This window comes from Symphalangus syndactylus, chromosome 17, assembly GCF_028878055.3.
Source record: "Symphalangus syndactylus isolate Jambi chromosome 17, NHGRI_mSymSyn1-v2.1_pri, whole genome shotgun sequence".
NCBI classification, from domain to species: domain Eukaryota; kingdom Metazoa; phylum Chordata; class Mammalia; order Primates; family Hylobatidae; genus Symphalangus; species Symphalangus syndactylus.
The window spans coordinates 51,624,504-51,651,754 of record NC_072439.2 but is presented as its reverse complement, the minus strand read 5'-3'; the positions used below and the strand labels follow the sequence as shown (position 1 = coordinate 51,651,754).

General features: G+C 39.5%; 1 protein-coding gene across 1 annotated transcript in view; it reads right to left on the bottom strand.

The window, feature by feature from the left end:
• RNF13 (ring finger protein 13) overlaps nt 1-27,251 on the bottom strand; it is a 177,176-nt gene that overhangs the window by 113,512 nt on the left and 36,413 nt on the right. Inside the window, exons 2-3 of the mRNA XM_055250875.2 lie at nt 16,254-16,383; nt 9,777-9,857 (exon numbers count right to left, since the gene is read on the bottom strand). Coding sequence (XP_055106850.1) covers nt 9,777-9,857; nt 16,254-16,367 — 195 coding nt within the window. The 5' untranslated portion in view covers nt 16,368-16,383. The remainder of the gene's footprint in view (nt 1-9,776; nt 9,858-16,253; nt 16,384-27,251) is intronic.

The following is a 27,251-nucleotide window of genomic DNA, read 5'->3' as shown; positions in this document are numbered from 1 at the left end:
GCTAATTTTTGTATTTGTAGTAGAGACGGGGTTTCACCATGTTGGTCAGGCTGGTGTCGAACTCCTGACCTCAAATGCTCCACTCACCTCGGGCTCCCCAAGTGCTGGGATACAGGTGTGAGCCACCATACCTGGTTGCCTTGTAACATATTTTGATGTCAGGTAGTGTGATGTCTCCAGCTTTGTTCTTTTTGTTCAGGATTTCTTTGGTTATTTGAGGTCTTTTCTGGTTCCATATAAATTTTAAGATAGTTTTTTCTATTTCTGTGAAAAATGACATTGATATTTTGAAAGAAATTTCATTCAATCTGTAGACTGCTTTAGGCAGTATGGTCATTTTAATTATACCAATTCTACTCCATGAGCCATATTCTTTTTCATATCTGTATCATCTCAATTTTAATGGTGAGCATATATCACTCTTCTAATGAGAAAAATATTTTTTCATGAGCAAAAGAATAAAAAATTAGTCTTTTGCCATATTGAACTGAGAAAGCCAGTAAGAAAATCTAATAAAAACTACTAAGTGAACAAAAAAGATGACCAGTAATGCAATGAGAAAATGAAGGGAGTGTGTTGATTTATGAAATCAAAAACCTGAGCCTCCTTTGACTTCCTCTGTGTGTGTGTGTCTTTATCTCCCCTCTTCTCTAAGTGATAATTTGCCATGATGAAATAATTATTTTCTAAATCAAATGAAATGCTATATTCCTGCTTCATTTAATAAATGAATAAGCAACCATTACTTTTTGAAATTAAGAGGAAAGGGTTTATTTTAGAAGCTCAAAACTCACTACAAAAGTATTCTTTTTTTTTTTTTTTTTTTTTTTTTTTGAGACAGAGTCTTGCTCTGTCACCCAGTCACCCAGGCTGGAGTGCAGTGGCACAATCTCAGCTCACTGCAAGCTCCACCTCCCAGGTTCACACCATTCTCCTGCCTCAGCCTCCCGAGTAGCTGGGACTACAGGCGCCCGCCACCAGGCCTGGCTAATTTTTTGTATTTTTAGTAGAGACGGGGTTTCACTGTGTTAGCCAGGATGGTCTCTCGATTTCCTGACCTCGTGATCTGCCTGCCTCGGCCTCCCAAAGTGCTGGGATTACAGGCGTGAGCCACTGCACCCGGCCTCAAAAGTATTCTTTTTATACTATCTAACTACGTGCATTTGAAAACGTCCTTAGATCTTAGAATTCTTATTTCATGTATAACCAGATGGTTTTACTCTTTATTTTGGCAATGCTATTTCTTTATTTATCCTTTGAAAAAGGAACTCTGACCTTTGTTTTAGTTTACAAACTGAGGGTGATACTGTAACATAAGGGTGAGGAAGTCCAGCACATTGAGACTTAACCAAGGCTTTCTTCACATCACAAAACTGTGTAAGTGTTCTGAGAGGAAAAATATACTAAGTGGCACTGAGCTTCTTTCCTGCAAAGAAAGCAGGCAAAGGGAGTAGCACAAATAAAACATCCAAACAACCACATTTCTTTGCAATGTTTGCATTTTCCTTCACCAGGGAAAAAAACTCTCTTCTAATCTCAAGACTTTATATTAAACAAAATCATTTCCTGTAATAAGAATTTTGAAATTAACTGGTAAATTAACTTTCAAAGAACAAGCCTAGTTTGTGGAAAATTAACTGGTGATGATATAGGGCACTAATTTAATGAATAATGTGAGGAGAAATAAATTATACATCATATAAGGAAAAACTGCTTATTTGCGACTTTGTTCTGGATAGTAGGAACAGCATAGTCTAGGGCAAATCCGCATCCCATGATCTTCATCTCTTCTATCTTCTTCCTCTTCAACATAAAGAATATACCCTGACTACCAGGTTACAAAACACAGTATATGTGGATCATGGCAAATCTAGCCCAAAAGTTGTGTTGCTGAAAATGAGATTTGCCATTGATAATTATACTCGGGTAATCTGACACTTGGCTTATTGATCAAAGCTTCCTTATCAGAGATAAATCTTGTTTTCAATTTTTTAACAATCATTATCTCCTGCACCTATCAAGGCACTTCCTAAAAATATAGAAACAAGAAATCTGGAGAAGCTTGATTCTCCTGAGACTGGCCCTCAATGTGTAACTAAATTATTCCAATAAAAAGTATAGCAAGAGGCCTTGCTTGCTAGCATTACAAATCTACATGTAAAGTCTTGACTACTGTCTTGGTCTATTTTGTGTTTCTATAACAGCACACCTGAGGCAGGTTATTTATAAAGGAAGAAGTTTAATTTAGCTCATGGTTGTGCAGGCTGTTTAAGAAGCATGGCACTGGCACCTGCTCAGCTTCTGGTAAGGGCTGCATCAAAACATGATGGAGAAGGCCAAAGGAGAAGTGGGCATATGTGAAGAGGGACCAAACCTAAGCAGTGTCCTGGCTTTATAACAACCCATTCTTGGGGGAACTGATCTATTCCGTTAGAACTAATTCCATCTACCCAGAGAGAGAATGGCATCAAGCCATTCATGAGGGATCTGCCCCCATAACCCAAACACCTCCCACTAAGCCCCACCTCCCAACACCCCCACAATGGGGATCAAATTTCAACATGTGATTTGGTGGGCACGAAAAAACCATACCCAAACCATAGTAACTACTCAATAATGATTCTTTAATGCTTGGTTATCTATTTGAAAAAACTAAAAATAGAGTCCTATGTTACATTATACAATAATAATTCTTGGCCTCCTAAGCATAGAGTGGGGGAAGGGGATGGGGAAAGGTAATCTTTACCAATTTTTTGAGGACATAGGAAAGTATATTTATACTGCTAAGTAACATTATTTATCTTTTCAAAGATGAAACGTGTTTTCCAAAAAGAACAGTTGTATCGTTCTGAATTTTGCCAAAACATATAAATATACTGTTCAAATGAACTGTAAACTAATTACTAATGGTACTCAAAGGTTACAAGGTCTAAAAAGGTTGTCTGGAAAAGGTAACTTCCTAAACAGCCAATTAAAATATAAAACTACAAACACAGGACTTACCTAGATACAAAAATAAAATCTTTCTTTTAAAACTTCTGTAACACTGATGTGCCATATTTTAATCCATGAAAAGATTTACATTTTTGCACTGAAGTTCAAATAGCTCAAAATTCCTTGGCTTTCTCATTTTCTTATACTTGAATAGTATTTTTTAAAATACAGGAGAGGACAGAAAAAGGATTTAAATACAATTAACCTAATATTGGGGCATATATAAATAGAATGCAAACAGAATTTCAACTGATATACTATAAATATCTGATGTCTTATAAATGATTCCGATGGAATCCAGGGATGTTATAAAAGCTACAAAATATAGAACATAAATTAGACCTACAAAAACTATCTCACCTAAACTTTCTGGGCAGAGTTTAAAAGTAAGATATTTTGGGCCGGGCACAGTGGCTCACGCCTGTATCCCAGCACTTTGGGAGGCCAAGGTGGGTGGATCATGAGGTCAGAAGATTGAGACCATCCTGGCTAACATGGTGAAACCCCATCTCTACTAAAAATACAAAAAAATTAGCCGGGCATAGTGGCGGGCGCCTGTAGTCCCAGCTACTCGGGAGGCTGAGGCAGGAGAATGGCATGAACCCAGGAGGCCGGAGCTTGCAGTGAGCCGAGATCGTGCCACTGCACTCCAGCCTGGGTGACAGAGTGAGACTCCATCTCAAAAAAAAAGTAAGATATTTTGGCCAGGTGTAGTAGCTCATGCCTATAACCCCAACACTTTAGGAGGCCGAAGCAGGAGGATAGCTTGAAGCCAGGGGTTCGCAACCAGCCTGGGAAACATAGCAAGATTCCATTCCTGAAAAAATTTAAAAATTAGCCGAGCACGGTAGCACACTCCTATAGTCCTAGCTACACAGGAGCCTGAGGTGGGAGGATGGCTTGAGCCCAGCAGTTGGTGGTTTCAGTGAGCTATGATCATGCCACTGCACTCCAGGCTGGGCAATAGGGCGAGACTCTGTCTCAAAAAAAAAAAAAAAAAGTATTTTTCAGCTAAGTCTCTTAATAACCATATCATATTTTTAAATTAGTTATATTTTTAAAGTATTATTTAATTGGTTTTACAGACATTATACTATAGTGAGCTACCTCACTTCATTATTATCAAGTCCTTGTAAACAAATGTAAATCTTTGTATGGCTGGCATTTTAAATTCTGATTCTGGGGAATGGCAAAACCAGTCACGCAACTATAAAAGCTACTCATAATAATCCAATAATTTTGTTACAATATTTCACTTCTCTTCTTGCCCTATATTGTCACAGTGCAAAAAGCGGACAGATATCTAACACCATTTTTTTTTTTTTTGGTCAGGCAGTGAATAAACAAATTCGTCAACATATCTTTTACATGTAAACCAAATTTATAGTAGCATAGTAATTGAGGAGCACCAATAAGATTATGCTCATCGAGAATTAATGGAGCTCTTTAAAATAAGCTTATTCAGTAGAAAAGCTCTTCAGTGAGAAGGAATAGTCTGACTCCTTATGGTAGAATGAAAGAAAGGTTGCCAGATCATCATTCGTAATCAGAGAAATGCAAATTAAAACAAGATAATACTTTTGCCCATCAGATTGGCAAGAGGTAAAAAGACTGATAATATCCAGTGTTGGCAAGAGTATACAGGGAGATAAGTATTCTCCTACAGTGTTAATGGGAATAAATTAGCACAGCCTTTGCAAAGGTAATTTGGCAGTATCTATGAAATTTTTAGATATATATACCAATTGGTTTCATCAATTCTACTTCCAGACCTTTATCCTAGAGAAATAACAACTTTGGGGGAAAAAAAATACATATATATACACACATATATATACACACATATATATACACGTATATATATATACACATATATACGTATATATGTATTTTAAAATTAAATATATAAAATTAAATATGTAAATTAAAAATACTTATATATGTATTTTTAATACATTATGTAAATGTAAAGATACATACATGTATTTTTAATACATAAATGTAAAAATACACATATATGCATTTTTTAAGAGGAAATTACTAATAAACTATGATCATTCATATTACAGAATACCATGCAGTGCTTAACAGGAACATACTAGATTTATAGATGCCGCTGTGGAAAGAGCTCTAAAACAGAAGAAGTAGGGGAATCAAACTGCAGAGTAATTATTTATTTATTTTTATTTTTGAGACAAGGTCTCACTCTGTCACCCAGGCTGGAGTGCAATGGCATGATCTTGGCTCACTGCAACCTCACCTTCCTGGGTTCAAGCGATTCTCCCACCTCAGCCTCCCAAGTAGCTGAGACCACAGGCTTGCGCCACCATGCCCAGCTACTTTTTGTATTTTTTGGTAGAGACAGGGTTTCACCATGTTGCTCAGGCTGGTCTCTTGACCTCAAGTGATCTACCCGCCTTGGCCTCCCAAAGTGCTGGGACTGCAGATGTGAGCCACTGCACCCAGCCCAGCCTTGCAGGATAATTATTGCAGTAGACATCTGTCCACTCATGGTGCTCCAAATTTTCTGAACCCACTACGCATTCCACCTTCCCAAAGTAGGCTAAAACAACAAAAATAACAACAACAATAAAAACCCTATACTGTATTTCCCAGCTTTCCTCATAGCTAGATATTTCACCAAAATATGTAGCAAGTAACTATGTGGCCAAAAGTCTATCAATCAGAAAAATCCAAGTGTTGGATTTGGAAGTAGACATGTAAGGAAACAGTCTGAAAAAGCGTATCTCTTTGATTAGCTTGGGTGGCGGAAGAGGCCGAATGTTGTGAGGTAAAACCACAAAGGCTTCCTGATGAGAGAAAAAAAATGTGGTGTGAGGGTCCATTGGCTGCACCACTCATCTATAAAGCCAGTCCTGCAAGGTGGTTCTGAGTTTTATTCCTGAAACATTTTAGAAACTGCCTGTCCAGGCTATGATACTCTGAACATCTTTATCCCTTTATAAATCCCTTTCTGGGTAAAACTAGCTACAGTGGATTCCATTGTAAGAATTAAGAAACTTTTCATATATACAAATGATAACCATTTATGAACTATACATGTTCATAAGTTTATGAACAAAAAAGAACGAAAAAGTATTACATGTTCAGAAAAGGATCTGAAGGTCTGTAAAATCATTGATAATACTTGACTCTGAAGAGGGAAGTGTGACTGCTACATATAGGTAAGGAAAGAATACAAGAAGGTGTTTCCTTTTTCTTATGTATATTTCTTTTCGGTTGAAATATTTTTATGAGAAACAGTCATACAATGCTATGAATTTTTTTTTTCCTTTCTATTTTTTTATATTAATTTTTGCATACAAAAACAATAAACATTTTCTAAAAATACATACAAACAAAAAGATGCGTATCAAACATATTAGGAAGGTTGCACATGGGAAGTCGGGGAATAGAAATGGGGGGTGGGAGTTAAAATAAATGAGAGAGGGACTTTATATGGATCAGTGATAATAACTCAATCCTCTATTTGACAAAGAAGAGGGAGAAGGAAGAGGAAGAAAAAGAAAGTGGGATAAAGGATCAGAAAGGGAAGAAAATAGAAAAAATTAGAGTATGACTCCAGGGTAGACCTGTTTTGTTGTCACTGAGTTGGTTGGTTGGTTTGTCTGTTGTATTCTTCATGTTTCGCCAAGTTGGCCAGACTGGTCTCGAACTCCTAGCCCGAAGTGATCAACCCGCCTCGCCCCCCAGAGTGCCGGGACCACAGGCGTGAGCCACCACGTCCAGCCCCCACATTGCTTCTGGCCTCCGTGGTAGACCTCCCAGACGGAGCGGCCAGGCAGAGGAGCTCCTCACTTCTACCCAGACACAGGGCGGCCGGGCAGAGGAGCTCCTCACTTCCCAGACGGAGTGGCCAGGCAGAGACGCTCCTCACTTCTTCCCAGACGATAGGTGGCCGGGCAGAGGCGCTCCTCACCTCCCAGACGATGGGTGGCCGGGCAGAGGCGCTCCTCACCTCCCAGACGATGGGTGGCCGGGCAGAGGCGCTCCTCACCTCCCAGACGATGGGTGGCCGGGCAGAGGCGCTCCTCACCTCCCAGACGATGGGTGGCCGGGCAGAGGCGCTCCTCACCTCCCAGACGATGGGTGGCCGGGCAGAGGCGCTCCTCACTTCTTCCCGGACGGGGCGGCCGGGCAGAGGCGCTCCTCACTTCTTCCCGGACGGGGCGGCCGGGCAGAGGCGCTCCTCACTTCTTCCCGGACGGGGCGGCCGGGCAGAGGCGCTCCTCACTTCTTCCCGGACGGGGCGGCCGGGCAGAGGCGCTCCTCACCTCCCAGACCATGGGTGGCCGGGCAGAGGCGCTGCTCACTTCCCAGACGATGGGTGGCCGGACAGAGGCACTCCTCACTTCCCAGACGGGGCGGCCGGGCAGAGGCGCTCCTCACTTCCCAGACGGGGCGGCCGGGCAGAGGCGCTCCTCACTTCCCAGACGGTGGGTGGCCGGGCAGAGGCGCTCCTCACTTCCCAGACGATGGGTGGCCGGGCAGAGGCGCTCCTCACCTCCCAGATGGGGCGGCCGGGCAGAGGCGCTCCTCACTTCTTCCCGGACGGGGCGGCCGGGCAGAGGCGCTCCTCACTTCCTCCCGGACGGGGCGGCCGGGCAGAGGCGCTCCTCACTTCTTCCCGGACGGGGCGGCCGGGCAGAGGCGCTCCTCACTTCTTCCCGGACGGGGCGGCCGGGCAGAGGCGCTCCTCACTTCTTCCCGGACGGGGCGGCCGGGCAGAGGCGCTCCTCACTTCCTCCCGGACGGGGCGGCCGGGCAGAGGCGCTCCTCACCTCCCAGACGATGGGAGGCCGGGCAGAGGCGCTCCTCACTTCCCAGACGATGGGTGGCCGGGCAGAGGCGCTCCTCACCTCCCAGACAGGGCGGCCGGGCAGAGGCACTCCTCACTTCCCAGACGGGGCGGCCGGGCAGAGGCGCTCCTCACTTCCCAGACGGTGGGTGGCCGGGCAGAGGCGCTCCTCACTTCCCAGACGGTGGGTGGCCGGGCAGAGGCGCTCCTCACTTCCCAGACGGTGGGTGGCCGGGCAGAGGCGCTCCTCACTTCCCAGACGGTGGGTGGCCGGGCAGAGGCGCTCCTCACTTCCCAGACGGTGGGTGGCCAGGCAGAGGTGCTCCTCACTTCCCAGACGAATTTTTTTTTAAATAATTTAAAAGTTGAATGCCCCTCCGAGAGGTGTCTGCCATCCTAATTAAGAATAATAGGTTTGTGGTATCTTACTAAGAAATTCTGGCTAGGCACGGTGGCTCATGCCTGAAATACCAGTACTTTGGGAGGCTGAGGTGGGTGGATCACTTGAGCTCAGGAGTTCAAGACCAGCCTGGGCAACATGGCGAAATCCCATCTCTACATAGAAATACAAAAACTAGCCAGGCATGGTGGTGCACACTTAGTCTCAGCCACTCGGGAGGTTGAGGTGGGAGGATCACTTGAGCCCAGAAGGTGGACGTTGCAGTGAGCCAATATTGTGCCACTGCACTCCAGTCTGGGCAACAGAGTGAAACCCTACCTTAAAAAAAAAAGAGAGAAATTTTAAGAAAATTAGAATAAACTGAAAACATTCTGTGGTACATTTCCACACAACTTCATGTATTCATATAACAAAAAACTAATATTATCTTGGAATGAGAAAGGACTTTCTAACTCCCAGAGGTAGAGGAAAAAGAAGAATTTTTAACTACATAAACAAAACTTTTGAAATCTTAAAAAAAATTAAAAGATAAACGAAAAACTGAAGAAGGGATAATCTGAAGCATATACGGCAAACAATAAATTGATACTTCCAATATATAAAGAACTCTTACAAAGCACAAGGACACTTTAATTTCAAATTGGGCAAAGAGCATTAATAGTCCATTCTCTCTCCCTCCCTCTCTCTCTCTCTCTCACACACACACACACACACAGCAAAAAATATGTTTAAGTTCATTAGATTTTTTAAAATCAAATTAGCAAAAGTTTGATAATATCTAGTATTTAAGAGGGTATGGGGAAAAGGACAGTCTCAGATGTTATTGATGGAATCCTAGATCGTTCCAAACTTTTTGGAGGAAGAACTGAAAATACAGAACAAAATTTTAAACATTCATGCCATAAAGCAATTCTACATTTGGAAATGTATCCTATGGAGATAAATGGATGAATACACAAAGACAAAAACATTCACTGTAGCACTGTAATAGTAAAAACTAGACAACCTAAATATCCACTATGAAAAACTAAAGCAATGTTCAAACTCCATACTATTTCATGATATTGCAAAACCATGCAGCTGTTGCAATTAATAATGTAAATCCTTACCTATCAGCATGAAAAAACATGATCAAAACATACAATTAAAAGAAAAAGGTAGGTAACCAAATAGCATGTTTCTATTAGTGTTAAATATAGATTCACTGTATATGAAAGCATTTACATATATATGTAAATGTGTGTGTACATATATATGTACACATATATATGTACACACACATACATACATCTACAAACACACGCATAGCACGTATCCTAAAAAAACAGGTCTGAAATGTGATATACCAAACTGTTAACCACAGCTAGTTCAGAATAATACAATCCTAGGTGATTTTCCCTTTCTTTCTGATATCTTTTGAGTAATCTGACCCTTTACAAATGACTACGTATAGGTTTTATAATAATAAATAGTAAGAAATGATTTCATTCTTTAAATAATAAACAATAAAAATCACCTTATTAAATACCTTGTGTCTTTACAATGTATTACCAACTGTCTTACCTTTAAACCTTCAGCTGGAAGTCTATAACCAAATCTTGCAGGGAGGTCATCAAATGTCTGAGATGCATTTTCAAAGTTATACTAAAAATAAAATTTTAAATATTCAAGTTAAGACCAATTTATATATAACAGTAAAAACAAAGATTAAATTATGTATAATTATTACTTTGACAATTCTGATTACTATCACAGCTTATCAAAATAAAACTGAATTTGTAAATGTACATCCACTAAAATAGAAGGAATATATACAATTTACAACATATACAACTGCTTAAATTGGATTCTGATTTCAAATATTATCGAGCAGCAACACTAATTCAGCCTACTGTTTTCTGAGTTTTTCCCATAGACAATTTCCTAGCAAGGAATTTTCCAGACAGATCATCTTCCAGGAGGAGTGTTCCATTTTAATTTCTCTGTATTATAAAGGTCTGATTTACTGGAAGAAATTTACAGCATTTATGGCTCTAGCTACGAAAAATGACTTTCTTTTTGGAAACAAGCAGCATCATATCATATTTTTAAGACATGTCAATTTTGTATAAGCTGAACATTTTTATCCAGGGTTGAACACTGGAAAGACCAAATTCAATGAAATACATACACGGAAAAAGCTGGAGGTATTCAAACTCTTTAACAACTTTCCCCCTTCCACACAGATATAGATTGCAATGCTACAGTATTTATTAGTCCTTTACCAAAACAAAACAAAAGTTCTTTGTGCTTTTAGAAGATAATAGTAATGATAATAATTGTGAGATGAGTTTGCTGTATCATTTAATAATGTTCAATTTGCTATACAGAGAGCAAGAGAAACAAGCGATATGGATGAAACTCTGCATAGATAGTAAACAAGTAACTTTTGAAACACAAGTGAAAATTATGTACTAGAAATTAAGGTAGGTGTTCACAACCTGTAGGACATAAATACAAAAAAAAGAACACATTTGTTTTGCATATAGATACAAAGGATGGTTTGAAGATACACAAAAAGGAAGAAAGCAAGAGTGTTATATATAGATAAGAAAAGACAGAAGGATCAAGTAAACCTTAAGTATTCACAAAGCATGGATTAAGTCACACATCCAGATCGATAGCTACGTCATCCCTGAATCAAACACCCATTGGTTAACGCTATCCTAGCCTCTTATGTCATCTGCCAGAGGCATGCAGATAAGCAACTCCACAGTTTAACAGCCAATTATAGCTGTGACCAGTTGCCTTGCATCTCTCCAGTAGAGCAAGCAAATGTTGGATCTAGACACCTTCCATCTGTCAAGTCCCCTTGGCTCACTATCAACTCAGGTCCTGGTAACCGTACCACACTATCAGCAGGAAAAGTTGATGCAGCATACAGGAAGACTGGACAAACTACAACAAGTGACCCAGGATTCAGGTAGTGTGGTTCTTGCACCCCACTGGAACCCTATCTTGAGTGTCTTAGCATGTCCATCTTATACCTTTGCCTCTCACTGTATGCTTGTAATTAGCTCAGGAAACTGTGTGATTCAAGCATCTAAATGCAGTCACTAGACTGCATTTGTCATTCTGTCATTGCTGGGATAATCATCACTAGACTGCATTTGTCATTCTGTCATTGCTGGGATAATCATCCTAGTAGTGTACTTGGAGGCCATCAAGTATATGTGGTAATTGCTTCAGCGTGCTTTCCCATTGCAACAATAATTCATATTTACAGAGTACTCCATAGTTTACAAAGTACTTTAGAGTTACAAAATGCTTTTAAACCCATTATCACAATCTATCATTTAATCTCTTAATTAAAACATGTTTGTTTAATTGATTTAATTCACCTATGATCAGGTTAATGTTAAACTTGAGCAAAACATTTAATTCCTCCCAGCCAAAGATGCCATTGTAAAATAAAGTAACTTATCTAGATCAATGGAAATAGAATGAGGACAAATACAAATGTGTGTAAGCAGTATTTTTTAATTTTGAAATTAGGAAATGGGGAATCTACAAACTATACTAAAATATTCTTTTATCTCTTCCTATTACTTAAGAGTTTCACTATTACAGCTAAAATTATAGAAATAAAATACCTAGCTTGAACTACAGTACTTGTAACACTGAGATGTGGAATAAGTTTTGTTACTGAGTGAAACCCTTTTTGAAACTGCTTTGTCTTTCCTTAACAGCAAAATAAGGATTGTTTCATATTGCCTCTTAAAATCATATTGTTTAAAACAAAAAATGTTCCTACATTGAACAAGACTAACAAAGATACTTTACGTTTTTGGTAAAAGGAGGGAGGGGAGTGATGCTCATAAAATTAAAGCATGTTCACTGTTTAAAAATCTGAAGTAGTAGGCCGGATGTGGTGGCTCACGCCTGTAATCCTAGTACTTTGGGAGGCCAAGGTGGGCAGATCACCTGAGGTCGGGAGTTCAAGACCAGCCAGGCCAACATGTTGAAACCCCATCTCTACTAAAAATACAAAAATTAGCCAGGCCTGATGGCAAATGCCTGTAATCCCAGCTACTTGCAAGGCTGAGGCAGGAGAGTCGCTTGAATCCAGGAGACAGATGTTGCAGGGAGCTGAGATTGCGCCACTGCACAACAGCTTGGGCAACACAGCAAGACTCCATCTCAAAAAAAAAAAAAAAAATCTGAAGTAGAAATAGTTACTCCTCACTAGAATTCCATTCTCAGTGATTACCACATAACAGTTTGAGTCCACTTATCTTGAAAAGGTCTTTTCCTTAACCAATTATTTTTCTTGACAGCTTCCTTAACAAAAGGTTTAATTTAATTTAGAAAGTAATAAATATCTAACAATTATTGAGCACTCATTATGTACAGACATCATGCTAAGCACTTTATAGGTAATAATTTATTTAATCCTAACAACAACTCTACAAAGTAGGCCACTATTACTCTCATCCTCATTTTACAGATTGACAACAGAATGTCGAAAATAACAAGCTCTGGTAAATTAGAAGAACCAGGATTCTAACCGAGGCAGTCTGGCCACAGAGCCCCAGCCCTTAACCCACTACCCTACACTGTCCTTCACAAACTCTCATTTTACAAAGTTAACTGCGACTTAAGAAATGTTAAGTAATCTGCCCAAGGTCATGCAAATACAGAGTGGTAGAGCTGGATTTCAACTCTGATTATAAATCCATTTCTGGAGCCTGGACTACCCATGCTATATAATCCAATCCATTCACACCACCACCCATTGGGTGTTTCTTTGCTACACAGCATACTGGCCCTCATAATCACTACCTAGCAACCAATTCTCTCTGACAAATCCAGACAAAAGAATCAAAAGGCAGACTGGGCATCAAGCAACATGGGTTGTTTGACTCTCATATAAGATGGATGTTACTTCTCGGTAAAATCATGGGCACAACTCAAAACTAACATGTCACTTGTGGACTATGAGTCTCAGAATATACAGCACTGATGTAGTTATCTCTTAAGTGCAATTCTAAAATTCCAAGTTCTAGTATAAACCTACATCATTAATAGTATTATGTTTCTTTTTGGGTAAAAGAAAAATGATAAGAGATAAAAACAGTAATCTAAAAGTACTAAGGAACAGATGCTATTAAAAGAAAATGTGATGGTACAAAATCTCTAAGAGAAGGTCTTTAATTACTTCAAACGTTTACTGAATTCCTACTGTGTAACTGACACCAGGCACCAGGAATAAAGTTTAGTAAGACACAGTCGTGCCTTCCAAGTACTCATGCCTAGAGGTCTGTTTGACTAGTCAGCTAGTCATGCTATAGCAGCATCTCCATAGCCTCTTAGAACTCAACAACTACTTGGACAAACACTGTTGTCTGTGAATTGAATTCAACTGCCAAAAAAAAAAAAAAAAAAAACACAAAACAAAACAACCAACCAACCAACCAAAAAACCAAAGGCATCTGGCATTACAAATAGCATAACTAAAACTTAATTTTTCAAAAGCAGCATCCCAAGCCCTGTGCAAATGGAACTAGAATTAACCTAGTTGACTGGAACTAGATGTCTAATTTATTTATATCTGTATTACTGCAAACTCAGATTTCAGGGATGCTGTTATTGCATTAAAAGGAAGCGCTCTTATTTTCTACCTCTTAACTCACTTCCTTTGAATGACTGTCACACATCCAATTCCTCTGTCTCAATTTTTAGTTCCCTGTTTTACCAGTTATATGCCTTCACAAGCCACTCCCCTCCAGCCATCTTTGCATTCGTGTCAGCCTTCTATCCTTATGGTCAGCATAGAGACCAGATTTAAACAGCTCCCATCTTACAGTTCCTTTACTAGAGGACATCAACATACATTCCACAAGTACCTGTGTAAAGCACAGGGAACCCTGCTGGCAAAAAGGATTGACTATTCTTCCATACCTAACATTTTTTTTTTTTTGTCTCTACATTAAAAAATACAGCTCAGGTAGTTTCGTATCTGCTCAAGGGGCTGAATGAAGTATAATCAGAATGATAATTATAATGAAGATTAAAACCATATATAAAACATTTACTATGTGTCAGATATTATTCTAAGCAGTTTGTCTTATTTAATCACCACCACAACACTCCAGTTTACATAAAGAAATAAAGAAACTGTGGCAATTATAGCAGCTGAGTAATTTGATCAAGGTCATATATCTGCTTAAGTTCCCAGAGCACAACACTGAAAATCATTTAACCCATCAGGGAGCTCAACCACAGAACAGCAATCCACCTTGGGTATAAATGAAAGAAAGAAGGCAAAAGGTATTAAAAACAACAGAGAGGGAAAAAGAGAGACACAAAATGGAAGAAATCAAAGGAGAGAAAGGAGACAAGGAGAACTTTATTCCCTGATCAGTCCATAAATCCTCTAACTCATTTCAAAAGTCATGCCAAGAATATTCTAAGGATTTTAGGGAACAATTTAGAAGGGAGATTTGGATAGCAACGGACTCAGTCTTTAAAGGCTCTATTTCCATTCCACCTCAAAAAGACCAAGACTATTCCCCAAAACAAACCTAATCAACCAGTTCCCTACTACAGAGGACAACAGCGGGTGAGAAATCTCATATGGATTACTAGCATCCTCTGCCTTCAAAAGCTATGGTACGGAAACCAGCCTGGTTCTCTCAAGTGCTACCATGATCTCAGAATCTTCCAGAATTACTGCAATGTGCAGAAGCACAGCTGGGGACCACATCAAGCTTTGGTCAGCAACAATTCTTGCCCTTTTATTTCTCACCTGATATCATTAAGCAAATCAGTTGCACCCAGAAAGTAAAACCAAATCCTTAGCACAGACCTAGAGTATAGGCATGTATGTTCTTTTTCTACCTTCACAGAAAAAGAGAAATAGAAAATATATATCCTCAACTTACAATGGGGCTACATCTGGATAAATTCATCATAAACTGAAAATATCTAAGTCAAAAATGTTTCATAAATCAAATTCTACTTATGATATTTTCAACTTATGATGGGGTTGTTGGAACATAATCTCATCATAAGTTGAGGTGCGTACTGAATGCATATCACTTTCATACCATCATAAAATCGAAAGCTCACTAGTCAAGCCTTATCTTAAGCTGGAGACCATCTGTATACTCCCCAGTGTGGAGGAAAGTAAGACAGTAGCTAAGAGAGGCTATGCTAAGGTTTTGAGCAGCACTATTCTTCTCTAAAAACTTTTCTATCCACCATCAAAGATAGGACCACTGTGCTTCTCTTCTGACTCATTAATGCTAATCTTCGGTTGAAATTTTCTATAGACATCTTATAGAATTTCTCAAACATTATTATAGAATTTCTTAAATATTATTATCAATAGAGATACTACTGAGATCTTACAGTCATTAAGAGATGTACTAGGTACCAAGAAAAACAGTAAAATTCTATATAAGTACACAGCAGGTAGGTATGTGTGCAAAGCACCCACATGTGCACACATAGCCTCATGAGCAACATTATTTACCAGGTACTGATTGTTCATGAGATCTTACATTAGATATGAAGCAATAAAAAATGAATAAGGGGCTGGGGGTGGTGGCTCACACCTGTAATCCCAACACTTTGGGAGGCCAAGGCGGGAAGATCACCTTAGGTCAGGAGTTCAAGCCCAGCCTGGCCAACATGGTGAAACCCTGTCTCTATTAAAAATACAAAAAAATTAGTCGGGAATGGTGGCACACGCCTGTAATCCCAGCTACTCAGGAGGGTGAGGCAGGAGAACTGCTTGAACCCGGGAGGTGGAGGTTGCAGTGAGCCAGGACCACACCAATGCACTCCAGCCTGGGCAACGAGAATGAAATTCCGTCTCAAAAAATAAATAAACAAATGAATACGGTACCCCAATGTCAAGTAACCGTGTATATGTGTTGGGGTATGTTTTTAGATAAAAATGTCTTGTAACAATGTCTTACAAATATCATTCCGGGCTTTTTTTACACTTTTCTTTAAGGGATGTTTCTAGACATGAATAAATTTTACTGTACTTACTGCTAAAATGTCTGCTTCTACAGGCAGTAGGTTTAAGAATGCAAAGAGCTGGACAGTCAAGATGGTGTAGACTTGTGTGGCTGACAGCATGAGCATCCCTATGGAGAGCAGCATCTCGTTGTAAAATCACCTGGAAGACAAGGATGTGAGTAACTTTGAGAGCTGGTGCTTTGTCCCAGGGAATAGATCATTTGATATATTCATTCCCAATGTCCAAAAATATCCATTTTAATTATAAACATGTATTAATATTAAAAGTAAAGCTTTTATTTCAAAAGCATAAGAACTTACACAGATTTGGACATTTAGGTAAACACCTATGTTTAGTCAATACCTATATAACTCATGATGACAAAGTTCTATGTTTTAATCACAAAACAAACATCCTCCCATAGTGCTCAGTTTATAGTACAGCTTGTCTTACTAACCCAAATTTCAGAGAAACTAGATTTCAACCAAAATAATGGTTAAAAACATATACACAAGCACCTTTGCTTTAAAATTGAAAATTTTCTACAACTTAAAAAATTTTTACTTCTGGTTCAATATAAATTCACATGTAAATTTACTTTTCATTTGCTATTGTATATTGCACCAACATCAGAGAATGCCAAAAAATTAATAGCCACTTATAATAAAGGAATACTTTTTGTCCATTACCTCCTAACAATCTACACTTTTTGCCCCCTCTACATCTGAATGGCAACAGCATAACTACCTCTCCCAACTTCATCCTGTTCACTATGAGTCCCTTTCTCTCTTTCAGCAAAAAGATACCACAAAAAGACTAAATGTCAACCCACAAATTTAAAAATTCTCATTGGTAAGCCTCAATCAGTTGTATTATATACTCTTAAACAAGTGAGAACGAACATTACAAAAACAAGGGCTTTTATAATGAATTATTTCATTAAATATCCCAAACTCGACCACAATGTAAGATGGCCAAATAGGAACAGCTCCGGTCTACAGCTCCCAGCCTGAGCGACACAGAAGACGGGGGATTTCTGCATTTCCGTTTGAGGTACCGGGTTCATCTCACTAGGGAGTGCCAAACAGTGGGTGCAGGACAGTCCCTGCAGTGCACTGCGCGTGAGCCGAAGCAGGGCGAGGCATTGCCTCACTCAGGAAGCTCAAGGGGTCAGGGAGTTCCCTTTCCTAGTCAAAGAAAGGGATAACAGACGGCACCTGGAAAATTGGGTCAGTCCCACCCTAACACTGAGCTTTTCCAATGGGCCTGGAAAACGGCACACCAGGAGATTGTGTCCCGCACCTGGCTCAGAGGGTCCTATGCCCACGGAGTCTCGCTGATTGCTAGCACAGCAGTCTGAGATCAAACTGCAAGGTGGCAGCAAAGCTGGGGGAGGGGTACCAGCCATTGCCCAGGCTTGCTTAGGTAAACAAAGCAGCCAGGAAGCTCGAACTGGGTGGAGCCCACCACAGCTCAAGGAAGCCTGCCTGCCTCTGTAGGCACCACCTCTGGGGGCAGGGCAAAGACAAACAAAAATTCAGCAGGGACCTCTGCAGACTTAAATGTCCCTGTCTGACTGACAGCTTTGAAGAGAGTAGTGGTTCTCCCAGCACACAGCTGGAGATCTGAGAATGGACAGACTGCCTCCTAAAGTGGGTCCCTGACCCCCGAGCAGCCTAACTGGGAGGCACCCCCCAGTAGGGACAGACTGACACCTCACTCGGCCAGGTACTCCTCTGAGACAAAACTTCCAGAGGAACTATCAGACAGCTGAATTTGTGGTCTCACGAAAATCTGCTGTTCTGCAGCCACCACTGCTGACACCCAGCCAAACAGGGTCAGGAGTGGACCTCTAGCAAACTCCAACAGACCTGCAGCTGAGGGTCCTGTCTGGTAGAAGGAAAACTAACAAACAGAAAGGACATCCACACCAAAAATCCATCTGTACATCACCAACATCAAAGACCAAAAGTAGATAAAACCACAAAGATGGGGAAAAAACAGAGCAGAAAAACTGGAAACTCTAAAAAGTAGAGCACCTCTCCTCCTCCAAAGGAACGCAGTTCCTCACCAGCAACGGAACAAAGTTGGACGGAGAATGACTTTGACGAGTTGAGAGAAGAAGGCTTCAGATGATCAAACTACTCCGAGCTATGGGAGGAAATTCAAAACAATAGCAAAGAAGCTAAAATCTTTGAAAAAAAATTAGACGAATGGATAACTAGAATAACCAATGGAGAGAAGGGCTTAAAGGAGCTGATGGAGCTGAAAGCCAAGTATCGAGAACTACGCGAAGATTGCAGAAGCCTCGGTAGCCGATGCGATCAACTGGAAGAAAGGGTATCAGCGATGGAAGATGAAATGAATGAAATGAAGCAAGAAGGGAAGTTTAGAGAAAAAAGAATAAAAAGAAACGAACAAAGCCTCCAAGAAATTTGGGACTATGTGAAAAGCCCAAACCTATGTCTGATTGGTGTACCTGAAAATGACGGGGAGAATGGAACCAAGCTGGAAAACACTCTGCAAGATATTATCCAGGAGAACTTCCCCAATCTAGCAAGGCAGGCCAACATTCAGATTCAGGAAATACAGACAGCGCCACAAAGATACTCCTCGAGAAGAGCAACTCCAAGACACTAATTGTCAGATTCACCAAAGTTGAAATGAAGGAAAAAATGTTAAGGGCAGCCAGAGAGAAAGGTCAGGTTACCCACAAAGGGAAGCCCATCAGAATAACAGCTGATCTCTCGGCAGAAACTCTACAAGCCAGAAGAGAGTGGGAGCCGATATTCAACATTCTTAAAGAAAAGAATTTTCAACCCAGAATTTCATATCCAGCCAAACTAAGCTTCATAAGTGAAGGAGAAATAAAATACTTTACAGACAAGCAAATGCTGAGTGATTTTGTCACCACCAGGCCTGCCCTAAAAGAGCTCCTGAAGGAAGCACTAAACATGGAAAGGAACAACCGGTACCAGCCCCTGCAAAAACATGCCAAATTGTAAAGACCATCAAGGCTAGGAAGAAACTGCATCAACTAACGAGCAAAATAACCAACTAACATCATAATGAAAAGATCAAATTCACACATAACAATATTAACCTTAAATGTAAATGGGCTAAGTGCTCCAATTAAAAGACACAGACTGGCAAACTGGATAAGGAGTCAAGACCCATCAGTTTGCTGTATTCAGGAAACCCATCTCACGTGCAGAGACACACATAGACTCAAAATAAAGGGATGGAGGAAGATCTATCAAGCAAATGGAAAACAAAAAAAGGGAGGGGTTGCAATCCTAGTCTCTGATAAAATACACTTTGAACCAATAAAGATCAAAAGAGACAAAGAAGGCCATTACATAATGGTAAAGGGATCAATTCAACAAGAAGAGCTAACTATTCTAAATATATATGCACCCAACACAGGAGCACCCAGATTCATAAAGCAAGACCTACAAAGGGACGTAAACTCCCACACAATAATAATGGGAGATTTTAACACCCCACTGTCAACATTAGACAGATCAACGAGACAGAAAGTTAACAAGGATATCCAGGAATTGAATTCAGCTCTGCACAAAGTGGACCTAATAGACATCTACAGAACTCTCCACCCCAGATCAACAGAATATACATTTTTTTCAGCACCACACCACACCTATTCCAAAATTGACCACATAGTTGGAAGTAAAGCTCTCCTCAGCAAATGTAAAAGAACAAAAATTTTAACAAACTGTCTCTCAGACCACAGTGCAATCAAACTAGAACTCAGGATTAAGAAATTCACTCAAAACCACTCAACTACATGGAAACTGAACAACCTGCTCCTGAATGACTATTGGGTACATAATGAAATGAAGGCAGAAATAAAGATGTTCTTTGAAACCAACGAGAACAAAGACACAACATACCAGAATCTCTGGGACACATTCAAAGCAGTGTGTAGAGGGAAATTTATAGCACTAAATGCCCACAAGAGAAAGCAGGAAAGATCCAAAATTGACACCCTAACATCACAATTAACTAGAAAAGCAAGAGTAAACACATTCAAAAGCTAGCAGAAGGCTAGAAGTAACTAAAATCAGAGCAGAACTGAAGGAAATAGAGACACAAAAAACCCTTCAAAAAATTAATGAATCCAGGAGCTGGTTTTTTGAAAAGATCAACAAAATTGATAGACCGCTAGCAAGACTAATAAAGAGGACAAGAGAGAAGAATCAAATAGATGCAATAAAAAATGAAAAAGGGGATATCACCACCGATCCCGCAGAAATACAATCTACGATCAGAGAATACTACAAACACCTCTATGCAAATAAACTAGAAAATCTAGAAGAAATGGATAAATTCCTCAACAAATACACCCTCCCAAGATTAAACCAGGAAGAAGCTGAATCTCTGAATAGACCAATAACAGGTTCTGAAATTGTGGCAATAATCAATAGCTTACCAACCAAAAAGAGTCCAGGACCTGATGGATTCACAGCCGAATTCTACCAGAGTACAAGGAGGAACTGGTACCATTCCTTCTGAAACTATTCCAATCAATAGAAAAAGAGGGAATCCTCCCTAACACATTTTATGAGGCCAGCATCGTCCTGATACCAAAGCCTGGCAGAGACATAACCAAAAAAGAGAATTTCAGACCAATATCCTTGATGAACATTGATGCAAAAATCCTCAATAAAATACTGGCAAACCAAATCCAGCAGCACATCAAAAAGCTTATACACCATGATCAAGCGGGCTTCATCCCTGGGATGCAAGGCTGGTTCAACATACACAAATCAATAAAGGTAATCCAGCATATAAACAGAACCAAAGACAAAAACCACATGATTATCTCAATAGATGCAGAAAAGGCCTTTGACAAAATTCAACAACCCTTCATGCTAAAAACTCTCAATAAATTAGGTATTGATGGGACGTATCTCAAAAGAATAAGAGCTATCTATGACAAACCCACAGCCAATATCATACTGAATGGGCAAAAACTGGAAGCATTCCCTCTGAAAACTGGCACAAGACAGGGATGCCCTCTCTCACCACTCCTAGTCAACATAGTGCTGGAAGTTCTGGCCAGGGCAATCAGGCAGGAGAAGGAAATAAAGGGTATTCAATTAGGAAAAGAGGAAGTCAAATTGTCCCTGTTTGCAGATGACATGATTGTATATCTAGAAAACCCCATCATCTCAGCCCAAAATCTCCTTAAGCTGATTAGCAACTTCAGCAAAGTCTCAGGATACAAAATCAATGTACAAAAATCACAAGCATTCTTGTACACCAATCACAGACAAACAGAGAGCCAAATCATGAGTCAACTCCCATTCACAATTGTTTCAAAGAGAATAAAATACCTAGGAATCCAGCTTACAAGGGATGTGAAGGACCTCTTCAAGGAGAACTACAAACCACTGCTCAATGAAATAAAAGAGGATGCAAACAAATGGAAGAACATTCCATGCTCATGGGTTGGAAGAATCAATATCATGAAAATGGCCATACTGCCCAAGGTAATTTATAGATTCAATGCCATCCCCATCAAGCTACCAATGACTTTCTTCACAGAATTGGAAAAAACTACTTTAAAGTCCATATGGAACCAAAAAAGAGCCCGCATCACCAAGTCAATCCTAAGCCAAAAGAACAAAGCTGGAGGCATCACGCTACCTGACTTCAAACTATACTACAAGGCTACAGTAACCAAAACAGCATGGTACTGGTACCACAACAGAGACATAGATCAATGGAAAAGAACAGAGCCCTCAGAAATAATGCCACATATCTACAACTATCTGATCTTTGACAAACCTGACAAAAACAAGACATGGGGAAAGGATTCCCTATTTAATAAATGGTGCTGGGAAAACTGGCTTGCCGTATGTAGAAAGCTGCAACTGGATGCCTTCCTTACACCTTATACAAAAATTAATTCAAGATGGATTAAAGACTTACATGTTAGACCTAAAACCATTAAAATCCTACAAGAAAACGTAGGCAATGCCATTCAGGACATAGGCATGGGCAAGGACTTCATGACTAAAACACCAAAAGCAATGGCAACAAAAGCCAAAATTGACAAATGGGATCTAATTAAACTAAAGCACTTCTGCACAGCAAAAGAAACTACCATCAGAGTGAACAGGCAACCTACAGAATGGGAGAAAATTTTTGCAACCTACTCATCTGACAAAGGACTAATATCCAGAATCTACAATGAACTCAAACAAATTTACAAGAAAAAACAAACAACCCCATCAAAAAGTGGGCAAAGGACATGAACAGACACTTCTCAAAAGAAGACATTTATGCAGCCAAAAAACACATGAAAAAATGCTTATCATCACTGGCCATCAGAGAAATGCAAATCAAAACCACAGTGAGATACCATCTCACACCAGTTAGAATGGCCATCATTAAAAAGTCAGGAAACAACAGGTGCTGGAGAGGATGAGGAGAAATAGGAACACTTTTACACTGTTGGTGGGACTGTAAACTAGTTCAACCATTGTGGAAGTCAGTGTGGTGATTCCTCAGGGATCTAGAACTAGAAATACCATTTGACCCAGCCATCCCATTACTGGGTATATACCCAAAGGACTATAAATCATGCTGCTATAAAGACACATGCACACGCATGTTTATTGTGGCACTATTCACAATAGCAAAGAGTTGGAACCAACCCAAATGTCCAACAACGATAGACTGGATTAAGAAAATGTGGCACATATACACCATGGAATATTATGCAGTCATAAAAAATGATGAGTTCATGTCCTTTGTAGGGACATGGATGAAACTGGACAACATCATTCTCAGTAAACTATCACAAGAAGAAAAACTGAACACCGCATGTTTTCACTCATACGTGGGAATTGAACAATGAGAACTCATGGACACAGGAAGGGGAACATCACACTCCGGGGACTGTTGTGGGGTGGGGGGAGCGGGGAGGGACAGCATTAGGAGATATACCTAATGCTAAATGACGAGTTAATGGGTGCAGCAAACCAACATGGCACATGGATACATATGTAACAAACCTGCACATTGTGCACATGTACCCTAAAACCTAAGGTATAATAATAATAATAATAATTAATTAATTAATTAAAAAAATCCCAAACTCATGTAATATCCATTGTGATGATGATTAGTGTGGATAAGTCCTCTAGATGTAGAAGCTGCCATACAGACTCAAACTCTGAATCTTTGACTCACACGCTGGAAGTACAATACCTGTGAATAATTTTTAAGGTACCATTTACAAAGCCACTAATATCAGAGATGAAATAAAAAATGAAAACATGCTAAAGTATAGATTTGTTCCTTAAGGACAAAAAGTAAATTAGTGGTTGCCTAGGGATTGGCAGGGCATGGGGGGAAAGCTTGAAGGAGGGGAAAGGTGGAAATGAGAAATGACTACCAATGAGTAAGGGTTTTGGGGGGGAGATGATGAAAATGTTCTAAAATTAGACTCTGGTGATGGTTGCACAACTCTATAAATATACTAAAAATCACTGCAGTGTACACTTTAATTGGTTGAATTTTATAATGTGAGAATTGTATCTCAATAAAGCTTTTTTTAAATGTCTAGATTTGTTGACATTCATTTCTTAAGTAAAATACATTTCATAACATACCATGGTACAGAAAAAGAGTTAACATTGCAGGCCTGAGATTGCTATCCCTAGAAAGGTCTGCTTGCAAGGTTGGCCCCTCGCTGGCATCTGGAAATTTACATTTCAGGACAGTTTCCACTATTTCCTAGTAAGAACAGCTCAGTGTGCCTACACTTTACAAACAATGTAGTTTGTGCTGAATACCTGTTTTCCTTCTAGGGTCTAGAATTTTGGTACATGCTAGGCAGACAGTATCTATATTAACAACCCCTAATATAAACCCTGGGTACTGAGTCTCTAATGAGCTTCCCTGGTAAACGTTTTACATGTGTTGTCACAACTTGCTGGAGGAATTAGACGCATCCCATGTAACTCCACTGGGAAAGGACCCTTAGATGCTTACACTGATTTACTCTGTACTTTACCCCATGTGCCTTTTCTTCTCACTGATTTTGTTTTGTATCCTTTTGCTGTAATAAATCACAGCCGTTAAGTACAACCATGTGCTGAGTCTTGTAAATCCTCCTAGTGAATCACTGAATGTGGACAATTTCTGGTTAGAAATCATACCATAAAAGCATACAAATATTTACAAAATAAGGTATAGTTGCTATTAAATTTTAGTAGGAAGAAGAAATATGCACCATATTGACCAGTGACCTCTTTGGGAAACTGAATCTGAATAAAAACTGTGACTTTCCCTCTAAATTTCCAGCTAACTTTGGGGGAGGGAAAGGGAGACAGAGTTTGGAGGGAAAATAAAAGATTGGAATAATAACCAAAACAACTAATACTGATCTCTTACTAAGTGCCAGGCATTGCTGTAAGCATGTTATTAAGTTAACTCATTTAATCCTAACCTCCCTATAAGGTAGGTATCATTTCACAAATGGGGAAAACTTAAGAACTGTTAAGCAACTTGCCCAAGATAAAACAACAAATAATAGCAGAGCCAGGATTCAAACGTAACAGTCAGTTTCGAAAGTCCACATTCTAAACCCCTACTGAAAACAGGATCAATATCCATCCAAGGTTGATGTTCGAAGAGTAAAGTACAGCTTCTTGCCTACACATATATTCAAGAGCTTCAAAAGCCAATTCTCATGGAGCAACAGTCACCAGTTTTCTTTTACTTTGTATATGACAGTGTATGTGTGTATATTGTGTGTATTCAATGATATGTAGTATGTTTTGAGGGTTTTTTGCATTTATTGCCTTTTTTAATAATGTTCAGGAGTTTGTTTTATAGTCTCTATGAAACTAATTCTTGTTCATTGTGGAAAATGTGGGGAAAATGAAAATTATAAATAATCCTCAAATTAAGGAACAACTAGTGTTCATACTTTGATGTATAACTTTCCAGTCTTTTAGTGATGTATGGAGTTGTCCCTTGGTACCCATGGGGGATCGGTTCCAGGACTCCCTGCGGATACCAGAATCTGAAGATGCTTAAGTTCCTTATGTAAAATGATGTAGTATTTGTATATAACCTACACATGTCCGCCCAAATACTTTAAAACATTTCTTGATTGCTTATATCTAATACAATGTAAATGCTATGTAAATAGTGGTTATGCTGTATTGTTTCAAGAATAATAACAAGAAAAATAGTCTGTACATGTTCAGTATAGACACTTTTTTCCCCAAATATTTTCACTCTGCAGTTGATTGAATCCATGGATGTAGAACCCATGGATACGGAAGGTGAACTGCACATTCAAATACATTTTTAGCAAAATTGGGGGCACACTGTGCATACTGTTTTACTAATTGTATTTTTTTCACTTAAAGTATTATGAATATTTTCCTAACTCTCCTCAAAAACCATTGCAGATAGCTGTCCATGAAATACTGTGGAGCTTCCCTCCCTTTCAAGCACTATTTTTCTTAATCTATTTCACACATTGGGTTTCCATACGTAATTTGTTTATACAAAATAAAAACTACTGGTCAAAAATATGATGTATAAATGGCTATGTGGTATTCCCTATGAATATTCTTTAATGAGCTGAACAGAAATTCTTACTGTTGGAATTTGTTTTTTAGAAAAACACTGCAATAAATATTCCTTTAATTATACCTATACGTAAACCCTTAATATTTTTTAGATTAAAGTGATAGAAGTGGCTGGCATTATAATAATTGCAGTAAAAAATATGGAATTTACACATATGGGTTTATATCCCAGCACTGTCCCATACTAATAGTGTAATTTGGAGGTAAATATTTAAACTACATAAATTGCTTTATCTCTAAAAGAAGGACCATAGGACCTATAAGACAACTCTGTAGAATAAATACAATTATGCACAGAAGGGCTTAACACGGCAATAGAATATAGAAAGAAAGGACTTTGGACAGGGATGCCAACAGATGAAACAGGAAACACAGAAGGAAGACCATAGTGAGAAAGTAAGTACAATTTGAGAATTTCTGAACTTAGTATTTGTGGAACAGTCTGGTGGACATGTACACAGGCAACAATAAATAAAGATCTCGAGCTCCACACAAGGCAAAAAGAGACTTAGGAATCATCAGCAGATAGGAATAATTGAAATGCTCTTAATGTAAAAGTGAAAATCAAAAAGACAAGAGGACTAAAAAAACTCTGAGGGATATCTAAGTTTCAAAGGCAGGTGGAAAAAGAGAAAAGAGAGAGAGAGACTGATTTCACAAAAGTCAAGAGAGAAAAGAACTTTAAAATGAATGTGGGGGGAAGTAAGGCATTGGTCAACAGAAGTAAATGCTGGAGAAGGCGCAAGAGGGTCTAAAATTTTCACATTTAAGAATCTGCCCAGGCCGAGGACATGAACAGACACTTCTCAAAAGAAGACATTTATGCAGCCAAAAAACACATGAACAAATGCTCCTCATCACTGGCCATCAGAGAAATGCAAATCAAAACCACAGTGAGATACCATCTCACACCAGTTAGAATGGCCATCATTAAAAAATCAGGAAACAACAGGTGCTGGAGAGGATGTGGAGAAATAGGAACACTTTTACACTGTTGGTGGGACTGTAAACTAGTTCAACCATTGTGGAAGTCAGTGTGGCGATTCCTCAGGGATCTAGAACTAGAAATACCATTTGACCCAGCCATCCCATTACTGGGTATATACCCAAAGGAATATAAATCATGCTGCTATAAAGACACATGCACACGTATGTTTATTGCGGCACTATTCACAATAGCAAAGAGTTGGAACCAACCCAAATGTCCAACAACGATAGACTGGATTAAGAAAATGTGGCACATATACACCATGGAATACTATGCAGCCATAAAAAATGATGAGTTCGTGTCCTTTGTAGGGACATGGATGAAACTGGAAACCATCATTCTCAGTAAACTATCGCAAGGACAAAAAACCAAACACCGCATGTTCTCACTCATAGGTGGGA